Source organism: Scardinius erythrophthalmus, assembly GCF_964197995.2.
Source record: "Scardinius erythrophthalmus genome assembly, chromosome: 2".
Classification (NCBI taxonomy): Eukaryota; Metazoa; Chordata; class Actinopteri; order Cypriniformes; family Leuciscidae; genus Scardinius; species Scardinius erythrophthalmus.
This window is the reverse complement of record NC_138222.1, coordinates 2813085-2831004: the sequence shown is the minus strand read 5'-3', so window position 1 is coordinate 2831004 and position 17920 is coordinate 2813085. Positions and strand designations below refer to the sequence as shown.

The 17920-nt window shown below is 36.0% G+C and overlaps 2 protein-coding genes across 7 annotated transcripts in view; one reads left to right on the top strand and one right to left on the bottom strand.

Annotated features, from left to right (window-relative positions):
- The window catches only part of ctu2 (cytosolic thiouridylase subunit 2 homolog (S. pombe)), a 42055-nt gene extending 41386 nt beyond the window's left edge, over positions 1 to 669 (bottom strand). For 3 of the 4 annotated variants that reach the window (XR_014029637.1, XM_081358807.1, XM_081358808.1), the window contains exon 1: positions 118 to 375. Coding sequence is in view for 3 of the 4 variants with exons in the window: in XM_081358807.1 (XP_081214933.1) it covers positions 118 to 182 (65 nt within the window). In the remaining variant the exon portion in view is untranslated. Of the gene's footprint in view, positions 1 to 117 lie in introns of all 4 variants that reach the window. The other variant, XM_081358806.1, reaches the window with a different exon arrangement.
- A 118-nt stretch (positions 670 to 787) lies between these two features.
- rnf166 (ring finger protein 166) overlaps positions 788 to 17920 on the top strand; it is a 29822-nt gene continuing 12689 nt past the window's right edge. The window contains exons 1-3 of one of the 3 annotated variants that reach the window (XM_081358812.1): positions 788 to 1168; positions 9205 to 9361; positions 12066 to 12178. In XM_081358812.1, coding sequence (XP_081214938.1) covers positions 1002 to 1168; positions 9205 to 9361; positions 12066 to 12178 — 437 coding nt within the window. In that variant the 5' untranslated portion in view covers positions 788 to 1001. The remainder of the gene's footprint in view (positions 1169 to 9204; positions 9362 to 12065; positions 12179 to 17920) is intronic. The other 2 variants (XM_081358810.1, XM_081358811.1) reach the window with 2 other exon arrangements.

The window sequence follows — 17920 nt, the reverse complement described above, 5'->3', positions numbered from 1 at the left end:
ATATAATGGTACAATCATCATTATATTGTCCAAAACATGGATCTTAATTCTACACTGACACACACACACACACACACACACACACACACACACACACAGCGGTTTAGTTCAACTCACGTCGGCACAGGTATCTTCTCCTGTTTACACTCCAGACCATTATAATCCTCTTCAACTTGACACATGACGGCTTCAAATTCACAAACTAAATAATGACAGGAAACACCCGATGTCACTCGTTCAACAATACGATGCTCTTCAGCCCGTTTAGAGGCGACACATTCTCTCAAAACTTATTCAAGAGAATCATCAAAATCACACATATTTGGTGCAAGCTTATTTTCACGTGTGACTGTGTGGAGAATTTCCCTGACCCCTTTTGATGACGTACAGAGGCCACGCCCATATGTTTGCTTTTAGCATCGTCTGACATTGATGTTTTTATTTTATTATTATCTTAATGTGTAATGTTTACTTTTTGTGTAAATACCGTTACATACCACATACACGTGCAAAAATGGGCTAAAATAAACCCCATATTTTATTATTTACACAGAAAAGAAGCATTGTGATGAGTTATTTCTTTTTTATAATTTATATTAATGTCTTAACGTTTTCCTTCAAATATATATTTATGCATTTAAAATACTATTTTATAATATATACGTTGACAACCTTATTTGTTACATTGGCTACATTAGTTTTGCGCCATCTATCTATGCTCCATGGAATTGTTATGAATGCGATGTCTGGGAAATGTAGTTCTATTGAACGGCCGCTCTGGGAAAATGATCGCTGTAAGAACTACACCTCCCATCGTATTGTTCGCCTAATCCGTTCCGTTAAAGCTACCATGTAATGTTTACTTCTTTGGAACAACGGCGTGTCCTCCTCGGTTAACAGTGTTGGGAGATTGCAGATGCGGTATCTAATGTCGTATAAATCACGATACGTTCGTTAAAAACACGGAATCCTCTTCTCATCGGCAGTATTAGTGGTTCGTGATGGCGATGTTCCGCAGTTTTGTTTCGGCTGCTCAGATCAGGCAACATCAGCAGCAAAATGGAGCCTCATCAGCCGCACCTGGAGAGAGTCTAGAGAGCCAGTTCTCCTGCCCAATCTGTCTGGAGGTTTACCACAAGCCTGTCAGCATCGCCAGCTGCGCACATACGTGAGGAAACTGGCTTTTTAACATGTTCTACATCATGTTCCTTTGTCAGGCTTCGGCAGTGAAAACGATGCGTCTTTTCATCTGTTTGTGCATTTTGTGATCATACAATTTTCTAAACCGTTTTGACAAAATATAAAAACACAATATATCCGTCAATAAGGGCATTTAGAGTTTCACTTCCCATGTGTGCAGGAGAACAAAGCGATATTTCATAGTGATGAAACTGATGATGATGTCTGTTTCGATTCATTTGAAAAGAATCATTCGAACCGAATCGCAAGCCAGACCGAATCTGTCTGGAATTCGAGTGAATCGTTCATCGACTGAGCGTAGCTTTTTGTTTTGATGTGTGCGCCTTGTTGTGGTTGTAAAATGCGTTTTCCTCGTTAGAATAGGACACTTATGATGCAAAGCTTGCTATTGGCAGCATGGGTTTGTGTTTTTAAGAACCTGAAATGAGCTTGACAGGGTACTTGCGTGACATACCGTAAATTTAGCCATCCTCTTCAAGCTTTGATTAAGAAAATGATCACTGAATCGATTCCTAAAACGATTCATTGAAACGAATGTTCAAAATAACGGGATTTCCATTCATTACTAAAAAAAAAAATTATATAAAAAAAGCGTTGGTTAAAGCGTTATAAACCAAGTAGCCACAAAGCTAAAACTGATTTGAAGCAAACAAATATATATTTTTTTAATCGGACAAAAATACAAAGAACTACAATCCCATGAAGCATTGCGAACAGCCTAATCGATGGAGAAATAAAAAACTACTAATTTAAAAAATGTTGATTAAATAATATATTTCAAGTTTATTGCAAAATATGCTTATTTATTAAAACATTTAAGTATTTTGCAGTCTTTTGGCATGTTTAGCTTGTTTCGACTCTGATTGGTGGAATTTCCTTTAAAGCATTATGGGTAATGTAGTTTTTCCACCACAAATTCCACTGTTAAACATGATTATTTTAAAACCAAGTTGAAATAATGCAGGCTGACGGCTTCAGCAGAAGCAAATACCATTGATTGAACTGGCAGCATCTCAGCTAATTGTCAATATATGCAAATTTAATCAAATAAAGGCAGCTCATGGTTTTGATTTAACAGGTTGAATACAGTAATTTGTGCTTTGGTTTCTGACATGTTTTGGTGGTTTTATGCACTGTATTTTGTGAAGAGTGAAGCTTCACCTGGTGAAAATTGGTTATCCAGGGATTGCCTTGCCCTTTCACTGACCTTTCAGAAAAAAATTAATTTTTGATGAGGGAAACACTGTAACCTTCGCACAGCTGCTGTAAACCTGAGGATCCTTTTTTCGTTCCCTTGATAACTGATGTTTAACCCTGTAAAGCCTGACCTGTGTTTTTGCTGATTATTATATTTGATACATCAGGCTTTCAATATATAGTGAGAATATGGAGCTCATATTCGAGGAAGAAAAACTATAAGCAGCTCAATTTTATTCTGAGCAAAAAAATGCATTTTGGTGCAGATGCTGATATTTATGTGAACAAAAAGTTATAATGTAAATCAATAAGATCTTTATAACAGATACATACAATGATATACATATTAGTCATTACTCTATATCTGCTAATAAAATGTCTAGTAAGATGATATTTAAATGCTTATTTTTATGATCAAAACATATAATGCAATGCAATACAATGATTTAGAGATGAATAAATAAACCTTCCTCAAAACAAAAGCCTGATGATCATATTTTACGATTTAAAAAAAAAAAAAAAAAAAAAAGATGATAATCAAGTAAACTTGAATTTCTTCAGTCCAGTAACTTTCTAAAACTTTATAAAAATCTGTAAAATTTCACATTTACGTGAAGCACAAGCTGAAGGTGGACGTTTGTATAATTATTATAATAAAGGGCTAAGAAAAGTCTAAACTATCAATCAGACGACTTGCGCACACACACACAGATTTGATCATGTTGATCATTTAGAGGCATTAGAAGTTTGTGAATTAAATATGATACAGCAAATCTTTATAGAGTTAAAATAGATTAATGCCAAGTTTTTGTGATTTTTCTTCTTTTTTGGCCTGAAGAAAGTGGATTGGGTTTTGGTAACTTGCGCTACACGGCTCTCCACGTTTCGTGTGATTGGTTCTTCACTGATGATGTTACACTGTGATTAATCACAAACCCTGATTGTGTGGTTGTGTAAAAAAACTCTAAACATACTCTGAACCTCGCTCAGTTAAAAACAAGTTAAAACGTTCCTCATTTAGTACAATTTTTATCCCTTAAAACTCATCTTTGATCACCAAAAGACATATTTAAGCGTTTCTTCCATGAAAAAAATCTTCATGCCTTAAAATATCTTGAATGTAACTCGACACCCTTGCCTCATTTAGTATGCGCGGTTCTATGAATATGCAAATGAGCCCCGCCTCCACTCACTCGCTCAGCTCAGAGATCCACTGGTTGACGATCACACGTTGATCTGATTGGTTACAAGGTAGTTTGTGACGTCAGAAACACCAGCGATTTCAAAGCGTGTTTTTGAGACTGTCTTTGGTTCACTGCAGTTTTAAGGAGGAAATACTCAGCAATGCTGTCGACTTATGAATTTACACATGGTTTGAGTTAAAGCAGATTAAAAACACCACATAGACACATAAATAACATTAAAAACTGGATTTACACCACAGGAGGACTAAAAGAAAGCGACATGAAAGGCGAAACATAAAGGCTTGAAAACGGATACATCCTCAGGCATATTCCTCCTACTCCTGAGATGAGCACATTTCATGACTGTGTTTTATGAATCTGTTATATGAGTGTGATGTATATGAGTGTGGGCAGTGCTGTGCAAAACCAAAGACAGCATCAGAAACTCCAGCCCACATTATTTATGGGTTTAATCAATGACAACGATCTCACCTGCGTCTCTGGCAGGAACATACGCTGGTGTTGGCGTAGCGAGATAAGGATTAGCACTGTTATTTTAGTCTACTTATAAAACCATCTAATCTGTATTCGGCAGGTAGAGCAGCGGATGCATTAGGTGATGAGCAGAAGCACGGCTCTGTTTGGCACCAGCCGAGATCATTTAGCTGCGGAAAACTCAGATTTCCTAATATGTGACCCTGGACCACAAAACCAGTCACAAGGGTAAAATTTTTACAATTGAGATTTATAAATCATCTGAAAAGCTGAATAAATAGGATTTCCATTGATGTATGGTTTGTTATGATAGGACAATATTTGGCTGAGATATGACTATTGTAAATCTGGAATCTGAGGGTGCAAAAAAATCGAAACATTGAGGAAAATCTCCTTTAAAGTTGTTCATTTATGTTGGCGATTGTGCTGCATTCACTCACACAAATACATGTTTTATATATTTACGGTAGGAAATTTACAAAATATCTTCATGGAGCATGATCTTTACTAAAAACCCCAATGATTTTTGGAATAAAAGAAAAATCAATAATTTTGACCCATACAATGTATTGTTTGCTATTGCCACAGATATACCCATGCGACATGTGACTGGTGTTGTGGTCCAGGGTCACAGATATTAGGTATTAGTATTTACTAAAACTAGTTTGGTAAGTCGAGCATCACTGTCTTCTTATGGTTAGGTGGTTAAATCTCTAACCTTATTAAAGTCTCCCTGTGATGAAAATCCAGTTTTTAATGTAGTTTATGTGTCTATGTGGTGTTTTTAATATGCTTTAAGACAAACCATGTGTAAATTCATAAGTCAACATCCCGTGTACTCTACTTGTGGTATGTTCATTTTAGCAAATATGGTTCGCCATTTGGGAATTCCACGCATAAATTGTGCAAAATGTGCATTCTTTCAAAAATAGCACTTTTACTTCCCGTATTATTATTATTATGTGTAAAAGAACGTTTGTAAAGTCATTGTCTGTTATTTCAGATTAGGGCTGCACAATATATAGAAATGATCGAAATATCGTAAATGTATATATCGTGATATGCGTATCGCAACAGCTTGCAATAACTGGAGTCATGAGCAAAAGACGAAGAGAAAATCACTCACTCTCGGCTGAATCACTTTTGTACCTTTAAATGAGTATTTAATTCATACAGTGAAAACTAAGCAGTGTTTTATTTTTACATTTGATTATTGAGGTTTACACTGATGTTAAAATAACACTTCTTATATGCAGTAAAACACTGATGTTCACTGGCAGAACTTTAGGGATGTTTTCTCGTCACAAAAAGAATGTGAAACACGTATGTAGGTTATATCATTTTAAATATATTTTAAAGATAAATTCAGTTTATTAATCACTTTATCACATAATAAAGTGCTAACACAAACATTGTGTTATCGAATATCGCATTATTTAATGAGTAATTTTATGAGTGCCGAGAAAAGCGCTATATAAATGTAATGAATTATTATTTTTATTATTATGTTTGAAAGAAAGCTTGTCAAATCATTGTCTGTTACCATCAGATTTCCTAAAGCCTGTCTGGGACGTTCTGCCGGTTCAGGAGTCGTTCTCTTTCCCCTGATGTTTGCAGAGGTTTGGAAATAGCTGTGTTCTCCTCAGGGAGGACGGGCCGCCGTCAGGCTCGGCTGTAAACAGGGAAATATGGGGATTGTAGGGAAAGAGGCTGACTCGCCCGACTCGCCACCAGCACCTGCTTTCTCCTGCTCTCATTATGTCTGCAATACTCAACAGCAGCGCTGGAGCAGGAGCGAGTCGGCAGCACTACACACAAGGCCAACTCTCTCTCTCAGCGAAATATTCTCCTTCAAATCCAGTGGAATTTGATGGAGAGAAAAAAGAAATTCCCACCAAAAATCATGAATTCTGGTCAGCCAATATTCTTCAGTGGCCTTTGATAGTACCGATATCTAAAGCGAAGAGTTGCCAATGGCCAGTTATTGTGATATTAACTAGGATTTTTTTCAAACTGGCATGAATATTTGGCACCGATACAGAAATTTTGGCCGATAACCGATAATTCTTTATATTCGAAAGCCGATAACCGATATATCGGCCGATAAATCTAAATCCAGATTTTTATATAATTTTTGAGAGCCTGATTACAAAAACAAAAGCCTCACCATTAAAAGCATTAAAAAATAAAAAAAAAATAAATAAATATTGTGGTCGACGAGTACAGAAATAAACAGTAGAGATGCACAATGTTTTGGCCACCATATCGGTATCTGCCGATAATGTTCATTTTTTAATGTTATCGTTATCGGCTTGATAAGAAATATTCCCAAACACAATTATAATGATGTTCCCGTTATAATTTTAAGTAGCCGATATGACAGACTTGCGCTTTACTGTTTCTCTTTTTTTGAAGTGATTCCAGTCATATTACAAGCAACTCAAAACCATCATGTTGAACAGTCTCAGCTTGAAGAAAATCCATTATTTATCAGCTTTAATATATCGGCCAGTATTTCTTATCAAGCCGATACCATTAAAAATGAACATTATCGGCCGATACCGATATGGTGGCCAAAATATCGTGCATCTCTTCTGTTTATGTATGTACTCGTCGACCAGAATAATGTATTTTCTTTTTTGAAATGTCATTTAATCTGAATACTGTAATCACATTTTTTTTTGTAGTTTAACAGCCCTAGTTAAAAAAAAAAATGGTGAATGCTAATAATCAGTGTGATTAATTACAGCAGGATATTAATGCTATACGCTTAGACTGACCTCCGCTCAGTTCTCGTGAGTCAATCGGTGTGGTGTACGTGTGGACAGTGATGGAGCGGCTCTTCATTGGCCCTGGATTCAACAGTGCCATAAAACACGGTGCAGAAAAAGCTCTGCGTGATTCATTGCCTTTACAGTCCCATAAACTCTTGCCTCATCCGTCAGAAAGTGACAAGGCCGTTTTCTGCTGATGCGTCCGGACCCGATCTGAGTCACGCCAGCTTGAAAGGCGATGGCCAAAGCCCTGATAGTCTGATACATCAGCATTTGTTCAGCTCTCCGGAGTTCAGTGGTTCAGAATAGTGGGTTTGCATTGACGTCACGTTCCCTCAGGCGGACTGAGTGGCAGAAGAGCTGCTGAGGGACTGGATTTAACTGTGAAAACGCCAGTAAAACGAACGATTATCAGCTTAAAATAAAGGTTTGACTCGATATAGTGTTTCTTAACACTTACCCAAAGATCCATTGATCCGTGGATATTGACATGCAGCAGGAATCGTGTTTCCTGACATTTGTCAATGTCAATTTTATTTATATAGCACCATTAATCACAGCCTAGGTTGACCGATGTACTTCATAATAAAAACATAAGACAAGACAATACAATATAATTAATAAAAAAAACACAATGCAATATAACTTGCATGCCAAAAAAATAAATAAAAATGATATGTATATGTGCCTGATAAAGCAAATTTGCCTGTGAACGCTTTATATAAATACAATATAGGAAGATCTAAATCCATGTGATCACTTATATCCATGTTATATATATATCATCATATCGTCCAGCCCTAAGACTTCTATAGTTTTCTGTCAGTGTTTATTTAAAAACGTCCAATTATGCAGAATATACGATGGTAAATATTTGAGTTGTCAATACAGAATATAACAATACAATATACAAGGTCTGATTTTACCCAGGGCTCGACATTAAGCCTTTTCATGTGCTTGTCCTTCAGACAGTAAATCTGTCATTCATTTGTCCGAGTAAAAAAAGTTGCTTGTCCGGAATTTTAAAAACAAAGTTTTTTTTTGTGTTGTAAATATAATTTATTCTGAAGCATTATTCTTATCAGTGTTCAATCAACGTTGATATGTAAATCTGCATATTGTAATATCTGCACCTTTAAAGGGCATTTCCCCTCCTAATGTTATTTTCACTTTAAATTCCTAAATTTGATCAATAAATTAAATTATTTAGAATAATAAGACACTATAGGGCTGTTACCCTAGGTAGGGTTGATCAAATTAAATAATTTACACTGAAAAATTACAACTGCATTAATTAATGTTGTGAGATTGTTTTAAATATTTTTTTTTAATTTACAAATAAGAAACATTGGCAAGAATGATACTTTAAAACGTAACACTAAAACCACCAGTAGGTGGCGACAGGCGACCATCTTAATGAGCGAGTCATTGAGTCATTCATTCAAACGATTCGTTCAAACGACTGATTCATTCAAGAATGAGGCAGTTTAAATGGGTTATTGAATCTTTGACTCAACCAATTCGTTCAAAACCCTGAATCATTCATTAATGAAACACGTTCATTCATTAATGATGGTTCTCCTGTGATCTTTGTGTGGAAGTATTTTCGCTGCTGAAACAGAACAAAAACAGTCAATGTTGCATCTAAAATGTAAGTGACTTAATTTTAACTGTTTATTGAACTGTTGTATGAAATCAGTGTCACATTTCCAATCGTGATGGTATTCAGGAAAATTAGGTTGATTAAACGGGTGGTATAATGCCTTTTTCACAAGATGTAAAATAAGACTCTGATGTCCCCAGAGTGTGTGTGTGTGAAGTTTCAGCTCAAAATACCCCACAGATATTTTTATAGCATGTTAAAATTGTTATTTTTTTAAGGTGAGCAAAAACACACCGTTTTGTGTGTGTCCCTTTAAATGCAAATGAGCTGCTGCTCCCGGCACAGGGGGCGGAGCTACAACAGTTTGTGTCCTGAAAATTTCAAAAATGTGTAAATAGAATATTGATCCAATTTATTATTAGTTCTTTTAGAAGGATGTAGTAGTAGTTATTGTAGATGTAGTTATTGATTAGCTAATAGTGAACTACCACATTCAACTGAGCGCTATTACTTAGTAATTTGTTAATCAGAGTTTCTTGTTAGTTAATATTTACTAGAATGTTAATAGTGCGTAACTCATTTGTTCCTGTGCAGTTCTTCATTAATGAAGGAACAGTGTTATAAAGTGTTACCTATAAATGATTACAACTAATCATGCAATCATTCATACATTTCAGTTGCAGCTGAAGACATGCCACACTATATACTGTGCCTGTAATGTGTGTGTGTGTGTGTGTGTGTGTGTTCACAGTTTCTGTGGGGATTGTCTCCAGCCGTGTCTTCAGGTCACATCTCCGCTCTGTCCGCTCTGCCGAATGCCTTTCGATCCAAAGAAAGTGGACAAATCCTCCAGCGTGGAGAAACAGCTCTCGTCGTACAAGGCTCCATGTCGGGGGTGCAGCAAAAAGGTTAGTAGACAAATATTGTATTTCACGATTTAACCCTCTGGTGCTCTTTGTGTGTCGGTCAAAAATGATCGAAATGTATTTTTTTTATTTCAATGAAATTAATGTACTATATTTTAGTTTGATAATGTTTTTTTTTTTTTTTTATATGTTGTATTTTTAAGGGATTTTATGGTACTAAATTAAATTTACGCTGTATTTATAATCCATTTATTCACTTTTTTTTGAGCATAGACCTGAAAATTAAATTTAATCTAACTTAAACTGTGGTAAATCTTGAACGCTTTAGAGCGACAGACTGAAGTTTGATCTCTTTTAAAAGACGACACTTGGCAGATTATTGCTGAAGTTAAAAAAGTTTTAAAAAGTGAACTTAAAAAAAGTTACAGAATTTTACGTTTATTGTTATGAAAAATGTGCAAAAATATTATTTGAAATTTTTATGTGAAATATATATTTTCAAAATCACGTTTTACTTTAAAGCTGCAAGAAAACTAAAGCCATAAATCTAAACAAGTTGTGATCCAAAGTTGATGTTGATGTCTCAGTAAATGAGCTTTCAGTGAGATGTTGTTCGGCTGCAGTACCAAACGCTTCCACTAGAGGAAACTCGTCTCCCATTAATTTTCCAATGTGTAATTTTTGACTGCAAGTGTGACTATTTTTTTTCACGACCATTTAACCTGTTCGAATCATGTCCATGATTTTTTTTCACATTCACATTGCAAGTGCCAAAACCTTTACCAAGTTTCATCTATTCCAATGAAGAAAAAACTTTAACTGTCACTCCCCTTCTTGAGAATAGATGGGAAAATGCACTAAACTCTAAATGACCCATGTTTGGGTCAAATATGCCGTTGTGTTAAAAAATGTAAACCAATGGTTGGGTTTGTCCATATGTGACCCAAACATGGGTTGAAACAACCCATTATTTTTAGTGTATCCAAACTTAAATGGTTGTAATTCAAGAATGCTTTGGAATATTATTGCTGATGTGAAAACACTTCTAAAAAGAAAGTATGAAAAAGTGATTTACTGTAAATCAAATGTACTGTACTACACTTTTTTTATACTAAATATATTTTTTTCAAAATAATTTTTACTCTAAAATTACTATAAAAATCAAAGCCATTATCTAACCAAGTTGTGTTCCAATTTTGAAGTTGATATCACATAAATTGGAAGTTTTGAATTTTGTTGAGGCGCTTTACCAAAAAGATCCACCGGGTGTCTCCCACATTCCATTGAATTTTGTTTTGCGCATTGTCCTGTAACAAATTAATACATTTCTGTCCACATATCACTTCTTCTTTTACCTCTCTGTGTGAATGTCCTGACGTCTAGTAGAGTATAGAAAAGCAGTGACACCGCGCATGTCAAACGTGCTCATCTGAGGTTGAGTCTGTAACGTGGAAAATGACGTATATACCCCAGCCTTGAGATGTCCTAAATGAGCTTAGAGAGACCTCTAAACTATGGAAGCACATGGGTAGCAATATTCAATTTGAAATGTAATATGTAAAATGACAATGCATTTCTATATTTACATTTGCATTTGCATTGTCATTTTGCATATTATATTTCAAATTGAATATTGCTTCCCATTACATTTCCTTTTATTATGTTTATTTTGCAGTTTTTTTTTATTCTCTTTTTGCTCACTGGTGATTTGACACAGCAGTTTTGTAGATATTTTAGTTTTGTCAAGTCAGCAAAACATGTTTGCTGGGTTTAAAAACATGACCAGCAAGGCTCACATTTGCACTGTACAGTACAGTACATTAGAAATGGCTAGTTAAATACCCTTAAAGGGTAGTTCACTTAAAAATGTCAATTCTGTCATCATTCTTATCTTCATATCATATCCTCCTTTGTGTTCAGCAGACGAAAAAAAAATCATACAGGTTTGAAACAACTTGAGGGTGAGTAAATGATGGCAGAATTTTCATTTTTAAGTGAACTATCCCTTTATAGGGGTGGTATAATGCCCTTTTCACAAGATGTAAAATAAGTCTCTGATGTCCCCAGAGTGTGTGTGTGAAGTTTTAGCTCAAAATACCCCACAGATATTTTTATATAACGTTAAAATTGTCACTTTTTGAGGGTGAGCAAAAACACACCGTTTTGTGTCTGTTCCTTTAAATGCAAATGAGCTGCTGCTCCCGGCACAGGGGGCGGAGCTTCAAGAGCTTGTGTCCTGAACATTTCTAAAACTTTCAGCGTTTTATGTTCAAACCGAAGTCAGAAAGATGGAGAGACTCGAGAAGAAGTGACAACATGTATAAGCAACAGGACATTTCTGAATGGATAGTTGCTGAATTTATGAAGCTGATGTGGAGTTAACTATCATCTAGTCATTGATTAGAATATTCTGTCATGATAATCTATAAATCGCGTTTAGGGGGCGGGGTTTATGTAAATTCTAGGGTTCATGATGTCACTAACCCAGGAGGAATGTTGTGTAGTCTCTACCAGCCGTTTGTTGTAGTCCTTAAAAAGTTATTTCTGTAAAAGCAAATATCTCCCTTTGCTTTGAACTTTGAGTGTTGTAACTTTGCGGATGTTGTTTATGATCAAACAGCAGCATTACACACTAACTAAAGCTAGAAAAGTCCAATCATAATCAACCCCCCCTTTAATGAAGGTGTTATTTGTATTAAGCTCAAGTCACTCACGCTGCTCTGTCATGTCTCTGTGAATGTCTCAGGTCACCCTGGTCAAAATGCGGTCGCATATTTCATCTTGCACAAAGGTTCAGGAACAGATGGCCAACTGCCCGAAGTTCATGCCTGTGGTCCCGACCTCACAGCCCATTCCCAGGTAAGCGTCAGGGGTCATTGCAGGTCACTGGGATTAGATCATACTCCTCAGGTGATTCTACATTATAAGCCTGCCTTGTATCTCACATTATTGTTACTTGAAAAAATATGCTTTGCATTTTTACTATTCCGTACTATTTTTAAAAAACTAGGGCTGTGCAACAATTAATCGTAATATAAATACACATATGCATGTATATATTTAAGAAATATTTGCATGTACTGTATATATATATATATTTATATTTAATATATATATATATATATTAAATATAAATATACATATTTTATATATTAATAACACATTTTTCTTAAATGTATACATGCATGTGTGTGTATTTATATGTACAAAATAATTATACACAGTACACACACATATATTATGTAAACACACTTATTTTGGATGCAATTAAATGTTTAAAAAACATTTAGAAATCATAAAGCATACTGCTATTGTGAAATCACAAACTCTGTGATTGAGTTAAATAAATATATGCACTTTCTGCACTACATTTTGCTGATGTTATCATTTACATGCGTGGAGCGTTATGTAAATTCATAAGTCGACAGCATTGCTGAGTATTTCCTCCTTAAAACTGCAGTGAACCAAAGACAGTCTCAAAAACACGCTTTGAAATCGCTGGTGTTTCTGACGTCACAAACTACCTTGTAACCAATCAGATCAACGTGTGATCGCCAACCAGTGGATCTCTGAGTGAGTGAGTGAGTGGAGGCGGGGCTCATTTGCATATTCATAGAACCGCGCATACTAAATGAGGCGAGAGTGTCGGGTTACATTCAAGATATTTTAAGGCATGAAGAAATTTGTTTTCAAGAAAAAAAACATTTAAATATGTCAGGTTGGTGATTTTAAAGATCGACTACAGACTTTAAGTGTCAGTCAGGACAAACAATGGAATTACGTCATTCGAAATGTGTTGCATTGCTCTTGTTTTGGACGGTGTTAGAACAGCGTTTTCTTTCTTTCCGCCTACATTAAAGCACAACCAATCCCACAATTCCCTCATGCAAACACTGCCTTATGGCTCATGCTCCTCTAAAGCACTCAATGCTCTTCGGGACAAGAGTCATAACGCTTTAAAATATGGATCCAGGACGCGTTTCACTCTTAAGAGACACTCGTAGACACACACACAGGTGTAGGTATACTTAGATCTAGAGACGTCAAACTGATGTCTGAAGTTTTGCAGACAGGAATCCGATAAAAGACCAATCGGATGACTTCAGGTTAAACTGTGTGTGTGTTTCTCTTCCTGTGCTTCAAAGGAAGAGTAAAGAACGACAGAATTAATTAATTAATAATTAATTAGCTCTTCAAAGCAGAGCAAGTTGATGAATTCCCACTGTGTGTCTGTTGCATCACGGATATGTATCGTACTCTTTGTGGAAACATCTCACAAATGTTGTAGAACTATGCAGATTTCTGTCTCAGTGCCAGTGTTGTCTTTGTTCACTTTTCCCGCTCTAATCGGTTACAATGGCGTTTCATTGGATCATCACACCTGTTAGTCATTTCCGACTATTGTTTGTGTGTTTGTTACGCTATGTCGATATTCTGTTTATTCGGCAACACTTTACAATAAGGTTCAAGTTCAAGAAGAAGAGGAGTTAAAAGTTCTAATTCAAAGGCATTTAATAAAAGAATAAACTGTAACACTTTACAGTTAATGTATTTACTAACATGAGTTAACAATGAGCAATACATCTGTTACAGTATTTATTAATCTTTGTAAATTTTAGATAATAAAAATCCAGCTGTTCATTGTTAGTTCACAGTGCATTAACTAATGTTAACAAATGCAACCTTTGATTTTACTAATGTATTAGTAAATGTTGAAATTAATATTAACTAAGATTAATTAATGCTGTAGAAGTATTGTTCATTTTTAGTTCATAAGGTAGTTAACTAATGTTAACTAATGAACCTTATTGTAAAGTGTTACCGAATAAACTGAGAATATCAACAAAGCGTAACAAACACACAAACAACTGAGGAAACACAGGAGCTTAAGTATACAATAATGAACTGAAAGACTAACAGGTGTGATGATCCAATGAAACGCCATGGTAACCGATTAGAGCGGGAAAAGTGAACAAAGACAACAGGAAATAATGAAAAGCAAACTAAAAGTCCATGAAAATGAAACTAAATGACTGAATATGTGTGACTGGAAACTATTTCAGACTGCTTTAATTTCACGTCTGATGATCTAGAACAAACTCGAGTGAGCTTTTGAGCTGAAGAAATATTTAAAGACAGCATGAAACAACATTCACAACCCATTTTACTTCTATAAGCAGATAAATAAAGTGAATCGAGAAAAATGTAGATCAGGACTAGGGGTGTGTGATATGTGTACTCTATGATAATATCATTATTGTTGTTTTAATGATGTGCGAGCTGACATGAATCTGCATTTTTAATGAATTACTGTAATGAGTGATTCATTCAATGACTGAATGAATCAGCCATTTGAACAAATCTTTTGAACGAATGACTCAGTGACTCACTTGCTGCCACATACATGCATCTAATAAAAAATAATAATAATAATTGCCATTTTAAAAGTAAAACCCCCCTGGGGCAAATATTGCTTCGCAATGGAAAAGTTGAGTTCTGTCACGGCTGTAAACCGCACCGATTAGAAATAAAGCATTGGTAGTCACGACAGTCCTAAAGTAGCACAAAAACACAGTCGGCAAAATAATGTCTAGTTATCGGTATCGACAACATCCCAGAAAATATCAAGATATAAGTTCAGTATCGCACACCACAAGTCAGGACAAGACTTTATGTGGAGTGGAGCTCTGTATAAACCCAATTGGGTTTCGTTCCCCTCCTTGTACTGTATCCATGTGATATCCGTGCAGAACAAATAAAATATAAATATATATAAATAAATATATAAATATGTTTTTAGGAATTTAATTTATCGAGAAAAGCGTCTATATGACGGATGGCTGGAAGGGAGGGGTTAAAAATAAGCAATGCAGCAAGTTATTACATTTATGAAGTAAATATTTGCTTCTTTCCACCTTGTGTCAGACACAATTTTTTTTTTCTCTATGCTTGTCTGCCTCATCTGTTAATCCAGTTATCTCTCAGTCTTTTCCATGCAAACATCTTTGCCAGACCATCAGGGTATTCAAGCTGCATGGCAGCATTTAAAGTGCCCTATTATACTATTTTAAAGGCTTCCCATTCACTCGCGTAGCTACGGGTGGGCCTGGGTGGGCCTGGGCCCACCCACCTGTCAGTCAGGCCCATCTAGTCACTCAGTGGCCTCACAAGGTAGCCTAGGAAATTATGTTGCGATTATAACAATTTTGACCTATAAAAATAAATCTTAATGTTTCTTGATTCTTGTTTGGTTGTCATGGTGATGACGAAATGCCCGCGTAGCGCATTTCGGAGTCAGACTCAGATGATTGCGAACAGCCCATCCCCCCTTCACAACGATGAGCACATTTCACAGAGGGACACTGAAGTTTTAGCTTTTGGTTTTTACACACTGTCCACTACTGTCCTGCTGCTGATTTGATGATGTTGTTTCGCATCTGTCAGATGCGCGTGTGTGTGTGGTGTGGCCTGGCCGCGCGCAGTGGAAATGCTGTTCTTATCGTTCTGTTCTTTATTAACACTGCTTATGATGACTTACATGCTTGTGCTCTGATTAAACTGTGGTGTATTCAAGCAGGTGTAGTTGTGTTGGCCTATTTTGATAACAGATGCATTTTAGGCTGTGCCCACCTGATTTTCTCTGGGCCCACCCACATTGTGATTCCTGGCTACGCTACTGTTCCCATTTTGTTTTGGAGTCTCTTACAACAGGTTTACACGCATCCAAGGTCAAATACACTTCAATTTCTCATTATATACATTGCAGAATCACCTCATTTCTCAAAGAGTCTGAAAACGGTTTGTTCAAAGATTGTCTCTCTAAACCCCGCCTCTCTGAGAGCCTGCTCTGCTCTGATTGGTCAGACAGCTCAGTCTGCTCTGATTGGTCAAATGCTTACAGTGCGTGACGGAAACAAAACGGCCATTATGATGGCGTCATTTTTCCATATCAATTCCAGTGCTTTAGAAGAGCATCAAAGTGGATTTGCAGCGTCTTTTCGACATGAACAACATGAACCAAACTCCTCCAGTCTCAGATACACTACAGTGTTTGAGGGCGGAGCTAAGAGACGCTGTTCAGCCAATCAAGACCACAGGCTGGCGTTATGCAAATTAGTTACATAGTTACATAGAAAGAGAGACTGGAATTACTGACAGTTCAGAATCGATTCTTTGTTTTAGGAGTCAGTAACTTTATTTGTTGTGCGCTTTGATCTTTAAAACTATACAGACCTTTTACATTTGCAAACATCTCTATTACACACTGCATGAAAGGGAATATTTGAAAAAGTAGAGTAAAAGAGTATATATCTGGCTCAGAAAGGGAAATGTAAACCAAGGTACGTTTACATGTTTGATTGCCTTTGTTATTGTCCTTTACATAGTGTTGATTGAGAATGTGATTTATGGAATTATAATATAATATGTACAAATTTTGGCAGTATAGAGCATCACAATGTGGTTTCCGGAAGTAAAAATATAATTAAATTGAACTGAATTCCCAGTGAAGTGTTACATTACCCATAATCCTGAGAGAAACGCACTGTTTCCTTCCGCTTGTCCATGTTTGCTGGCTATCTAAGCAAAGTTAGCCTGTAACGCAAGTTATTCAATATTAATATTCCATTGGCGTGTTAACATTCGTTAGTCTGCTAAATAAACGTAATACCCCTGAAGTTGTTCAGGCATGAGAACACAAGGTTATTGGCTCATTTCTTCTAGACTTCGTTTCAGTGTTATACACCCTCTGGATGCACATTTGCATAATTCATGTTAGCAATGATAATCAGTTTGTTACACAACTCTGTTCATTTCCTATTTACTCTTTTGCTCTCATTATGTAATTCTGTAGAAATGTGATATTTAGTTGGTTAAGAGTAAGACAGTTTTTCTCAGTAAATATAATAAGTTACAAGTACAATAAAGTTGGATTTCTTTAAGAGTGATTGTTGCACCTTTTCACCAATTTATATGGGATTTTAGAAAATAAACGTGATTTCTCCTCTCACAAATCAACTGTTTCTTGTTTTTCACTGCCGTGTCTCTGAGGGTATGAGGACTAGAGAGCCTACATTCAGTATGAGTTACATACTTAGTCCCCCTGTTTGAGAAAAAACAGCATTTAATGTAGTTTGTGTCTATGTGGTGTTTTTAATCTGCTTTAAGACAAACCATGTGTAAATTCATAAGTCGACAGCATTGCTGAGTATTTCCTCTTCAAAACTGCAGTGAACCAAAGACAGTCTCAAAAACACGCTTTGAAATCGCTGGTGTTTCTGACGTCACAAACTACCTTGTAACCAATCAGATCAACGTGTGATCGTCAACCAGTGGATCTCTGAGCTGAGTGAGTGAGTGAGTGGAGGCGGGGCTCATTTGCATATTCATAGAACCGAGCATACTAAATGAGGCGAGGGTGTCGGGTTACATTCAAGATATTTTAAGGCATGAAGATTTTTTTCTTGGAAAAAAACGTTAAAATATGTCATTTTGGTGATCAGAGATGAGTTAAAATGATTGACTACAGGGGGACTGTAAATGCTGTCAAAAATAAATATTGGTGACTTGTGTAATTGAGTCATTTTTGCTGTAAGGTATCTG